Source organism: Polistes fuscatus, unplaced genomic scaffold, assembly GCF_010416935.1.
Source record: "Polistes fuscatus isolate 324 unplaced genomic scaffold, CU_Pfus_HIC Scaffold3, whole genome shotgun sequence".
Lineage (NCBI taxonomy): Eukaryota > Metazoa > Arthropoda > Insecta > Hymenoptera > Vespidae > Polistes > Polistes fuscatus.
The window spans coordinates 9,354,365-9,365,330 of record NW_025113107.1 but is presented as its reverse complement, the minus strand read 5'-3'; the positions used below and the strand labels follow the sequence as shown (position 1 = coordinate 9,365,330).

The window sequence follows — 10,966 nt, the reverse complement described above, 5'->3', positions numbered from 1 at the left end:
AAGCCTGCAGCCTCGTGCCTATACTTAAATATAATATAAATGGTCCGGAAGGGACTCAGCCTCATCCACCCTCCTGTCCGATAAGCGGACACTAGCTGCCGGAGATCCCCACGTAAGGTCTACAACGCTCGACCCTTGCGGCCGAACGCACGTGGGGTGGCCAACCTGGTTACCCAGGCTTAGGTTCAACCTATTGGCCCACATACAGAACAACTCACCCCTTAGGTTGCTTCTGCCTTCCGGATCCCATCTAGGGAACCGGGCATTAAAGTCCCCGGCAACCAGCGCTGGAAGAGCGGGAAATGTTCCTAAGAGCTCTTCGAGCTCATCAAGGAGTCTACAAAAACTATTAATATTCTCGCTGGGAGGAAAGTAGACAGAAACTACCAGCGAGTCCCCTTACTTAGCGGCTACATAAAACAAACCCCTGCGCACCAAGCTACAGGTTCCTCCGCCTTTGCCCGCAACAATCGCAGAGAGGGGCGACCCCCTCAGGGATGAGAACCATTTCTCATCCCCAGGAGGGACCCACCACGGCTCCGACACTATCGCGACGTCCGCACCAATCTCTCTCATCCGCTGGCCTAACAAGTCCTGGGCGCGACGCGCATGATTAAGGTTGATTTGCACTACCTTTGCCATAATAGTATCTAACTTAAATCGTTTCTAAACTACATGGAGGGGCAGGATTCACCTGCTCGACCTCCATGTCGTTGTCAACACTCGGACCCGCACTTGGACCCGCACTAATCACAACACTCTTTGTTTGTGATCTATTTTTGTCGCCTGCACTACCCAGAACGTCAATGTCACGTCCTGACGTGTCCCGTCGACCCGCAGCTACCCCCAGGATTATATCCCTCCCCCTGATAGGAGGCACTAAAGGGCACTCCCAGGACCCGGCCCTGTGAGAGGTTTGGGAGCGCCCCGCCTCCACGCAAATCGGGCACTTGGGTTTGTCCCCACAGTCCTTAGCCACGTGCCCTGGCTCCCCACATCCAAAACATACGCCCATCCTGGCGCTCGGCGCCGGACAAGAAGCCGCCACGTGGCCCCTCGCCAGGCACCTGTGGCATCTAAGGGGCCTGGGTCTGACCGGGAACACCCGGACCCTGCTCCACCCCACGAGGATGCTACCTTTTCCTACGGCAGCTTGGCAAAGTGCCGTCGGGGCCACAACTGTGGCCTCATAACGGCCACCCCTGCCCAGATGAATATCTCCCATACTAATAAGGTTGGGGTCAATTCCCGCCCTACCCTCCAACAACCCGCACCTGATCGCCGTCAGGGTGGTAGTCGGGTAAATCCCCACTAGTTTGATGGGGCTAGTTCGTTGAGGCCTAGCTATTTTGGCCTCCGGCAGGACTCCCCTCAGGGCCTGCGCCACTTTGTCTGCCTTTGCATTCGCGTCCTTCCCCCGGACCTGCCAGATAAAAGATCCGGTCAGACCACGCCTATAGGAGAGCCCCTTAGCCCCAATCTCCACCAGGTTGACGCATGTTTCAACTTTCTTAAGTGCCTCTAAATACGAAGCCCCTTCTGTGCATGTGAGAGACACCGCTGCGGTCTCCCTTATTCTTCTTTTCTTGTTCTTCTTCTTCTTCTTCTTCTTCTTCTTTCCGGTTTGATCCTCCACCACAGGGTTTCGCCCCCCGCACGAGGACGGACAGAAGGGGCAACCCTCCCGGCATCCGCCCGTGCAGGCAACGACCCCCCAGCGGGCGCAGCAGTCTTACCCCTCCTTCTGACTTCTACGAAGCCGTCCCCGTCCGGGACAGAGGCCAGAGGCGTCGGCGTCGGCGGCGGGGGAGCAACCCGCGGCCGGGCTGTGACCTGGGCGTAAGAGCCCCGTCCCCCCTTTATCTCGATCAGTTCTTCTTGGATATTTATCATAGGACTTCCGGTAGGAGCGCGGAAAAAAGTGGTCGTTTGGAAGAAAGATCTAGAGAAAAATTGATAAGTGGAAGTTTAAAGGGTAAAAGGAAGAACAACTGGAATAGAGAAGGAAGGGTAAAAGTAAAGAAAGCAGTTTAAGAGGTCTGTAAGGATTATGTGAGTGTAGAGTGGAAGAAAAAGTGTAAAATAGGGAGGACGCCTGATAAAGTGAGGTTAGGATAGAGGATAAAGCGTTGGTAGAAGAGTCGATAAGGAAGATTTCTGTCATACCAAGGAGAATTATTAAGATGAACGGTAATACAAGCGGAAACATCAAAACAAGAGTAAGGCAGACAAAAAGGAGATGGAACAGTCGAGGTTATGCTTCGAGAAGGATAACCAGGATAGTAGAGAGATGAATGAGAAGTTGGGCAGAATGGAAAAGAAAATAGAAAGTTTGATTAGCATTTTAGAAAAAAGGGAAGAGGAATGGAAAGAGGAGAAGAAATTGTGGATGAGAGAAAGGCAACAATGGATGGAGGAAAAGAAATCACTGGAACAGAGAATATACAGGCTAGAATGGGTTAAGGAAAGAGGTGAGAGAGAGAAGAGAAGGAATAATATTGTGATAAGGGGTACAAACATGGAGAAGGAAAATTTGGAAAAAAAGGTGGAGGAGTTTATCGAAAAGAATATTAAAGTAAAGGTTAAAATGGAGAAAGCTACAGAAGTAAGAGTGAGTAAGGGGCAGAGGGAGAAAAAATTAGTGGTAGTAAAGCTGGAGAATAAGGAAATGAGGGATCAGGTAATGAGGAATAAAAGTACTTAGAAAGAGGAGTGTATATAGATAGGGACATGACGATAAGGAAAGGGAGATCCAGAGGATGATTTTAGATAAGGCAAGAGAACAGAGGTGTAAAGGAAAAAGGGCTAGAGTAGGTTATATGAGGATATTAATAGAAGATAGATGGATGAGGTATGATGAGTGGAGGGAGGAGTTTGTGGAGGAGGGAAAGGAGAGAAGGAAGGATTGAGAGGAACAGGAAGTTAGAAAGGAGGAGGAGGAGAGGAAAAAAAGAATGAGTATGTGTGTGTGGATATAGCGGGGGTGTTAAGTAAGGACAAAGAAGTGTGGAAGTATCTGAGTGGTTTTGAGGTGGTAATATTAGTAGAGACATGGTTGGAGAAAGATAAATGGGCAGGGTTAGAAGGGAAATTGCCAAGAAAGTTTGAGTGGAAATGTGTAGCAGCAACAAGAAATTATAGTAAAGGCAGAGCAAAAGGAGGAATAATAGTAGGAATTAGTAAAAGGGTGATGGGTAGGAAATTTGAGGTTTGGAGTGAGAATATAGTTATGCAGGAGATAAGGCAGGGAGGACAGATTTGGAAAATAGTAGGGGTGTACAGCCAAGATATAGTAAGGACAATGGAAATTATAAGAGGAAAAGTAAAGTCAAAGAAAAAGGATGCGTTTTGTTAGTGGGAGATTGGAATGCAAGAACCGGTAATGAGGGAGGATGGGTAGAGGAAACGGATAGGGAAAGTAAGAGAGTTAAAGTAAGACAGTCAAAAGATGAGACAATAAATGAGGAAGGAAGAAGACTTGTAAAGGAAATAGCAGAAGAAGGATGGTGCATAGTAAATGGGCAGAAAGGAGAGGAAGGAGAGTTCACATATATTGGTAGCAGAGGGGAATCGGTGATAGATTATGCAATTGGGAATCAGGAGGCTTTTGACCAGATAAAGGAAATGAGAATAGGGCATAGAACGGAGGCAGATCATATGCCGTTAGAAGTATACTTGGAGGAAGAAGTAAAATTAAAGGCAGAGGAAGAGAAGGTAGAAAAGGAGATAGAAAGAAGAATTTGGTCCAGGGAGGTGATTGAGCAGTATCATGAAAGGTGTAAAGGTTGGTTGGGAAAAGAAGAGGAGATAGAGGGAAGGTGGGAAGAGATAAAGGAGGTAATAGAAAGAGCAGTACCTAAAATGAAGAAGCGAGTCAAGACATGGAAGTTGGGAGATAGAAAATGGTATGATAAGGAATGGAAAGGAAAAAAGAGGGAATTAAGGAAAATTCTGAAGTCATGGAGGAAAAAGGAAGTACAAAGGAGTTTTTATTAGGCAAAAAAAGAGAGTACAGGAATTGGTGTGAAACAAAAAGGAAAAGGTTTGAAAGTTTAGAAGAGGAGAAGTTAAAAAATGCAACAGGTGAAGGAGAGGTATGGAGGTATATTAATAGGTTCAGAAAGAAGCGGAAAGAAGAGATAAGCAAAAAGATCAGGATAGAACATTGGAGAAAACATTTCATGGAAAAGTTAGGAGGAAAGGAAAGAAGGGGAAGAGAACAGAGGGAATGGAGGAGGGAAGAGGTAGAACAGCAGATAGAGGAGCAAGAAGAATTGGTCAAGGAAGAATTTTTGAGACAGGTCAATAAACTTAAGTTAGGAAAGGCACCGGGGGAGGATAAGTTAGAAAATGAAGTGTGGAAATATATGCCAAAAGAAGTGGAGACAGCGCTGTGGGAGTTGTTGAGGAAATATGGAAAGAGGGGGAAATACCGGAACAGTGGAGAAGAGGGTCAATGTGCATGATTTATAAAAAGGGGATAAAGATATTATAGAAAATTACAGAGGAGTAACTTTAACTTGCACAGCATATAAAATATATGCTAGTATGTTGAACGAAATGTTGAAAAAGAAGATAGAGGGTAAATTAGCGGAGAGCCAGTTTGGTTTTAGAGAGAAGAGAGGAGTAGTAGAGGCGATATATACAGTTAAACATATAGTAGATGATAAACTAAGTAAACCGAAAGGAAAAATTTTTGCATGTTTTGTTGACCTTAAGGAGGCGTTTGACAGAGTGGATAGAGAAGTATTAAAAGAGAGGTTGAGGGAGATGGGGGTGGGAATTAAGCTAAGTAGGAGGATTATGGACATTTACAAAGAAACAATAAATGTAATCAAAGTAGGAGAGGAAGAAGCGGAGGAATTTTTGACGGAAAAGGGAGTAAGACAAGGATGCCCGTTAAGTCCAACTTTGTTTAATGTGTATATGGCGGACTTAGAAGAGGAGATGAGAAAAGGGCAAGAAGGAGGATGTAGAGTTGGGAACGAGAAGGTGTGGAGCGTATCATATGCGGACGATATTGTATTGATTGCAGATAGAGAAGAAGAATTGAAAGGTATGCTAGGAAGGTTTAAGAAATACCTGGAAAGGAAGAAGATGATATTAAGCGATACAAAAACGAAAATTATGGTATTTGAAAAAAGAAAAGGTAAGGATAGATTGTGGAAGTGGGGTGATAGAGAATTAGAGGAAGTGGAGGAGATAAGATACCTAGGTTATATACTACAGAAGAATGGAAGGAATGAGAGGCACATGGAGGAGAGGAAGAGGAAAGCACTAATCGTAATGAAGAATGCGTGGAGTATAGGAGAAAGGATATTTAAAAAAAGCTACAAAAGAAAAAGAAATTGTTTAGAGCGTTAGTGGAAAGTGTAGCGTTATTTGGAGCGGAAATATGGGGATGGGAGGAAGATGAGAGGCTGGAAAGTGTACAAAGAAGATATATGAAATGGACCTTAGGGTTAGATAGTAATACGCCAAATTATATAGTGGAGGAAGAATGTAAATATGAAAAAATGAGAATTAAAGCATTAAGAAGAGCGTTAAAATTCGAAGAGAAGATAAGGGATTCGGATATAAAATTGGTGAAAGCATGTATAAGAGAAAGAGAGAAAATAGGGAAAGAGTCAACGATGAGGGTCGGAATAATAAGAGAGAGAGAATGAAGGAATCAGATATATGAGAGGTATGGAGTTCAAAGAGGAGGTAAGAGAAAAGATATTATTGAACATGGAAAGGAAATTCAAGGAAGAGAGAAGGGATAAGATAGGTAATTCAAGGTATAATGTGATATACAAGTATATAAGAGTAGAGGAAGAACCAGAGTATTTGAAAAAGGATATGTCAACGAGGGATAGGAAAATAATAGCAAGATTCAGATGCGGGAATGAATGCAAAAGCAGAGAGTTTTGGAAAGGGGAGGAGGAGAAGAGGTGTAGATTGTGCAATGAAGGAGAGGAAGATTACATGCACATACTGGGAACATGTGAAGTAACGAGGAGCGAGGTTGGAATAGAAGAGATACTAAGTCAGGATGCGAAGGAGGCAGAATATTAAAACGAGTGATAGGAAAGAGAAGGGAAGCGGAGAGGGTTTGAGAGAAGAGTTTAAGATAATTTTTGTTTGTTTTTATATTAAGTCAGCTATTAAGTTGAATTTGTTAATTAAGTTGCTATGTTGGTAATATAGTTTATCTAGGATGTTATATATAATATGTTTATGGTTAAATGGCAAAGTATTGTAAGATATTGTAGAAGGGAGATTGTAAGGGAAGTCCTCCAAACCCGAAAGGGGCGGAGTAAGAATAAATAAATAATAAAATATTTATCATAGACTTGGACAGCTCGGCGAGGATTCTCGCCGTCACCTTGCCGTCCAAATCTTCCTCTTTCCTGGCAGCAACTAGCCTCCCCTCTGCGAAAGACCGGGCCTGGTTTGCTGCAACTGCAACTGCTCTAGTTGGGGCATTCGCAGTATTCCCCAGTTTCGCTTTTTCGAGAAGCGCATCTTTTCGTTTCAGCTCACGCCTGAGACGCGTGCACTCCTCTTCAACTTGTTTGAGCCTGTTATTGGTGGCTCTCGCTTCGGTGCGCAGCTGCTCTAGCGACTCCCATATATCGGAGCCGCAGTTCGCCCTGTTGCGAGCCTGCAGCTCCCTAGCAATTTCCGCAATCCCCAGGTTACAATTTTTGATTCTTCCGGAAATCTCCCCTTTAATGTTGCCGCAGGTCTTCCTTCTAACCTCGGCCTCGGCGGCATGATCCAAAATGAAGTCGATTAACCTCCCGGTCTCCAAACTGGAGACTGATGGCCCCTCTGGAACGACCCCATACATATTTGTGAGATCAATCACCTCATCCTCCGATGACGAGGTGTAGGCAACTGGTCTTGCCCTCTTCTTCATAAATCGGACTGGAATTGTGTCCGATTCCATCTCCTCAATGCACCTGATAGTGCACTTTGGCCCCTCTTCCAAGGAGCGCCCTCGCCTTCCTGTAGCATTGGTCATTCCGCAGGCCAGGTCGCCTACCCGCGGACAACTTCCCGAGGCAGTAACCAGAGTCTGGGCCGGGTTGCCTACCGCAGTGCCGCGGCACTGCCGATGTTACCGGGTAGATGACCAAACTTGATCATTTAGAGGAAGTAAAAGTCGTAACAAGGTTTCCGTAGGTGAACCTGCGGAAGGATCATTAACGTAACAAAAGTTGCTCGAACGAGCAACGAGAATGAAAGAACGAACAAACAAACAATCGAACGAATAAACGTGACATTATAAGTTACGCAGTAAGAATAGACGCGATGCTTCATAAGTCGTTAAAAGCTTATCGAGGCATCCGTTGGAATTTGAACGAAAGCTTTGGAAGGCACGAGATAGCACTCGTGAATTCTATTAGCTTCGGAGTCTAGCTGATGAACCGGTGCAACCTGTGCCGCGGTCGAATCGAACTTATACGACCATGCTTTAGCGCGTGTTTGAAATACGCGTTAACGTCAGAATCGTTAATTGACCCGGCGAGAGACGTGGATATTTGTGTAGCGTACCCGAGGACGCCGCCACGTCGATGGTTTATTATATATTTTTAAAGATTCATTCGCCCGGATTCGTAGCAAATCTCAATCCTCTTTTCTCATTTTTTCGAACGACCGAAAAGAGTTGACGAGAAGACTCCACCTCGTCGCCTTAACTGTCATAGACATTATTATATGCGTTTGACGCCTGTAAACATGCTTTTTCAGTTAAGGGACGATACCCATGCTTGGTTAACGCCGAGTATTATGAGATACGGTAATATAACGTACGCCTGAAAAACGTACAAATTATATACGATTACCCTGAACGGTGGATCACTTGGCTCGTGGGTCGATGAAGAACGCAGCTAATTGCGCGTCAACTTGTGAACTGCAGGACACATGAACATCGACATTTCGAACGCACATTGCGGTCCACGGATACAATTCCCGGACCACGCCTGGCTGAGGGTCGTTTAACTAAACGATACTGCTTGCGCAAGGGGATGACTTTCGTCCTTGTCGTAGAGCGTTTATTGGGTTGTTCATTGGCAAGAGAAAACAGAGTCTCTTGATAAGAGAGATTTGACGTTCTCGCGCCGACGTCGCCTTAAATAAATTATGAGTATTAAGTACAGAAATAAATAATTGAGAGAAGGAGAGGAAATAAATGGAAGAAAATTCGAACTGTACGAGCAAAACGTAAAGAAAAGAGTTAACGGGTGGAATTTGAACTTATAATTTACGTTTACACGTAATAACACCCTAAGCTCTTTTCTGCCGATAGAGAGATGATTCTCGAACGAGAAAATAGCGAGTTGAAGATTGGGGGCGACTGAACGAAAATCGTAAAAAGGCGCTGAATAATATATGGATCGACGTTACGACGACGAACGAGAAGGGAGAGAGGATGATATATTAGCTTACGTTGATAACGCCATATAAGTCGAGAATAGAACGATTGACGAAAATTTAATTTTCATATATCGACGAGGCAAATTCGAACGCAAACGATAAGCATCAACTCTCTCTCTCGATTTAAATATCGTATGTCATCCAGTTTCGGCTCGAAAGTTTAAAGAGCGGTGTTTATAATATAAGACCCGTAAAAATTATACTTCGAGCGGGCCCTTTTAACGATCGGTGTTTAGTTCTTTGAACAGAATTTTGTAGAACTAACGTCGCGCTTTCAATCTCTTTCGCTAAAAATGGTCGCTGACGTCTGTCGAACGATAAAAACAGAATCGTGCGCCCGGTGGTACGTTTTGTCCACAAATATTTGTTGTTTAACATGCAACAAAGTTTCGGACGAACGAGAACACCGTTGAGCGACACGATTCGCAAAGAGCGACGTCTCGAACTTTTTGTGCGACTAGCGGGGCGAGTTCTCTTAGAACTTGGAAGCATCCAACGATTGAAATTAAATTAATATTTAACTTTGTCGGATGTTTATTGAGCTCGCCGCCATATAAAATTGAAAATCATCTCAAGCGGCGTCGAATAATTTTTATTGTCCTAAACCATTGCGTCGCGTTAAGTCGTATTTCGAATGAACGCAACGACGACGTTACGTGGTTAACGGGATGATATCGTTATTCGATCGATACTTACGTTTAGTAAATTTATTTTCTTCTTTTCCTTTCTTTTTCTTATTATTTTTTTCATTTTTTTTGTCTTTTTACTCTCGATAAGAAACTCGAATTAAGACGACCTCAGAGTAAGCGAGACTACCTGCTGAATTTAAGCATATTATTAAGCGGAGGAAAAGAAACTAACAAGGATTTCCTTAGTAGCTGCGAGCGAAGAGGAAAGGGTCTTCCTGAGTACCTCATAAGCCATATAGAAGACTCTTATAAGGATGTGCACACAACTATTATCTGCGGAAAAGAAAAGGTCGACATGAAGCTCCAGCGCGGGGTCAAGCAGGGAGACCCCCTTTCCCCATTAATATTTAACGTAGTATTAGAACCATTGCTACAAGCGCTGGAAGACAAGCCGGGGTATAAAATAAACCAAGAAATAAATCTATCATCGTTGGCATTCGCAGACGATATGCTATTATTAGCTAACACGGCAGAACAAGCCAGCGAATTACTAGACACGACGGAGACATACCTGAAAGGGCTAGGGATGTCTCTGTCGGTGGGAAAGTGCACCACCTTTCAAATTAAGAACACAAAAGACTCCTGGTGTCTAGTAAACCCCGACTTAAAACTTAAGAGTGGAGAAAGCATTCCGTACGCGGATGCGGAATGCAAATTAAAATATCTGGGTATGAGCATATCTCCTTGGGCCGGAATTGATCTTGAGGGCCTAACAAGCAATCTCTGCAGCGCACTTAATAGAGTAAAGAAACTCGCGCTAAAGCCATACCAAAAAGTCGACCTAATCTCCACATACCTAGTCCCGCACTACCTGTATCAGCTTACAACAGCAGTACCGAACATTAGTCAGATCAGAGCACTTGATCAGGAGCTACGGGTAGTGATAAAAGACATCTACCACTTGCCACAGAGCACAACAAATGGACTGATATACAGTGGCAAGAAAGACGGGGGACTGGGTTTTCCTAAGCTAGAGATAGTAGTGGTATCTGCTAGCTTAAAAGCCGGGCTGAAATTCATAAACAGTTCAGACCCGGTGATGCAAGCTCTAGCACTTGGTACAGGTATGGTGAACCGTCTTAAGAACCTGGCCAAGGCTGTTCGCATCAACTGGCCTGTGGTTGATGCGAAAGAAATTGATAAGTACAAAATGAGAGAAAAGAAAAAAGAGCTTGCGTCATGGGCCTCGCTCAGTACGCAAGGCAAGTCAGTTAAGTCTCTTTCTGACGACAAAATTGCCAACGCATGGTTATTTAAGCCAACGCTCCTCAAACCATGCAGATTCATAACGGCCCTCAAGATGCGTACGAATACTACAGCAAACAAAGTAGTATTACATAGAGCGAAGGCGACGGCGGATACGACTTGCAGGAAATGCAAAAGCCAGCCGGAGACACTGGCACATATACTCGGCCAATGTCTAATAAATAAAGCCGAACGTATCCGTCGACATGACGAGATAAAAGATCTCGTCATGAATGAAACGATGAAAAGAGACCCAGAGGCAACAGTAACGAAGGAGGCTACAAAACAATCTCCTTCAGGCGGGAATCTTAAACCCGATCTGATAGTCAGAAATCAGAAAGGGGTCTTCGTGGTCGATATAACGGTCCGCCACGAGGACAACGATTACCTTGCACAGGGACGAAATGATAAATTAAGAAAATATAGCCCGTTGTTGCCTCTCCTGCAGCGAGAATATGGAGCGACCGCTGCAGAAGTCCTACCACTTGTGGTAGGAACACGGGGTGCCATGCCCAAGGAGACGATCATGGATCTAAGAAAGATAGGAATCCATGATCGAAAAACGCTTACGACTGTATCTTTAATAGCGTTACGTAGTTCCATAGAAA

General features: G+C 44.3%; 2 protein-coding genes and 1 non-coding gene across 3 annotated transcripts; 2 read left to right on the top strand and 1 right to left on the bottom strand.

The window, feature by feature from the left end:
- Nucleotides 1-655: 655 nt before the first annotated feature.
- LOC122519335 lies at nucleotides 656-1,225 on the bottom strand. The gene has a single exon (XM_043638715.1). It carries the CDS (start codon nucleotides 1,223-1,225, stop codon nucleotides 656-658), a length of 570 nt encoding a protein of 189 aa, XP_043494650.1.
- Nucleotides 1,226-4,749: 3,524 nt separating this feature from the next.
- LOC122519334 lies at nucleotides 4,750-6,057 on the top strand. The gene is given in 3 exon segments (XM_043638714.1): nucleotides 4,750-5,341; nucleotides 5,344-5,585; nucleotides 5,800-6,057. Coding segments are annotated over 3 exon segments (1,071 nt in total). The 5' UTR covers nucleotides 4,750-4,770.
- A 1,772-nt stretch (nucleotides 6,058-7,829) lies between these two features.
- Nucleotides 7,830-7,984, top strand: LOC122520303. Its single transcript, XR_006304506.1, has one exon. It is a non-coding gene; the product is annotated as a 5.8S ribosomal RNA (ribosomal RNA).
- Nucleotides 7,985-10,966: the final 2,982 nt, after the last annotated feature.

Coding starts and splice junctions, on each gene's coding strand:
- LOC122519335 (XM_043638715.1), bottom strand. CDS start 1,225: ATGGGAGATATTCATCTGGGCAGGGGTGGCCGTTATGAGGCCACAGTT.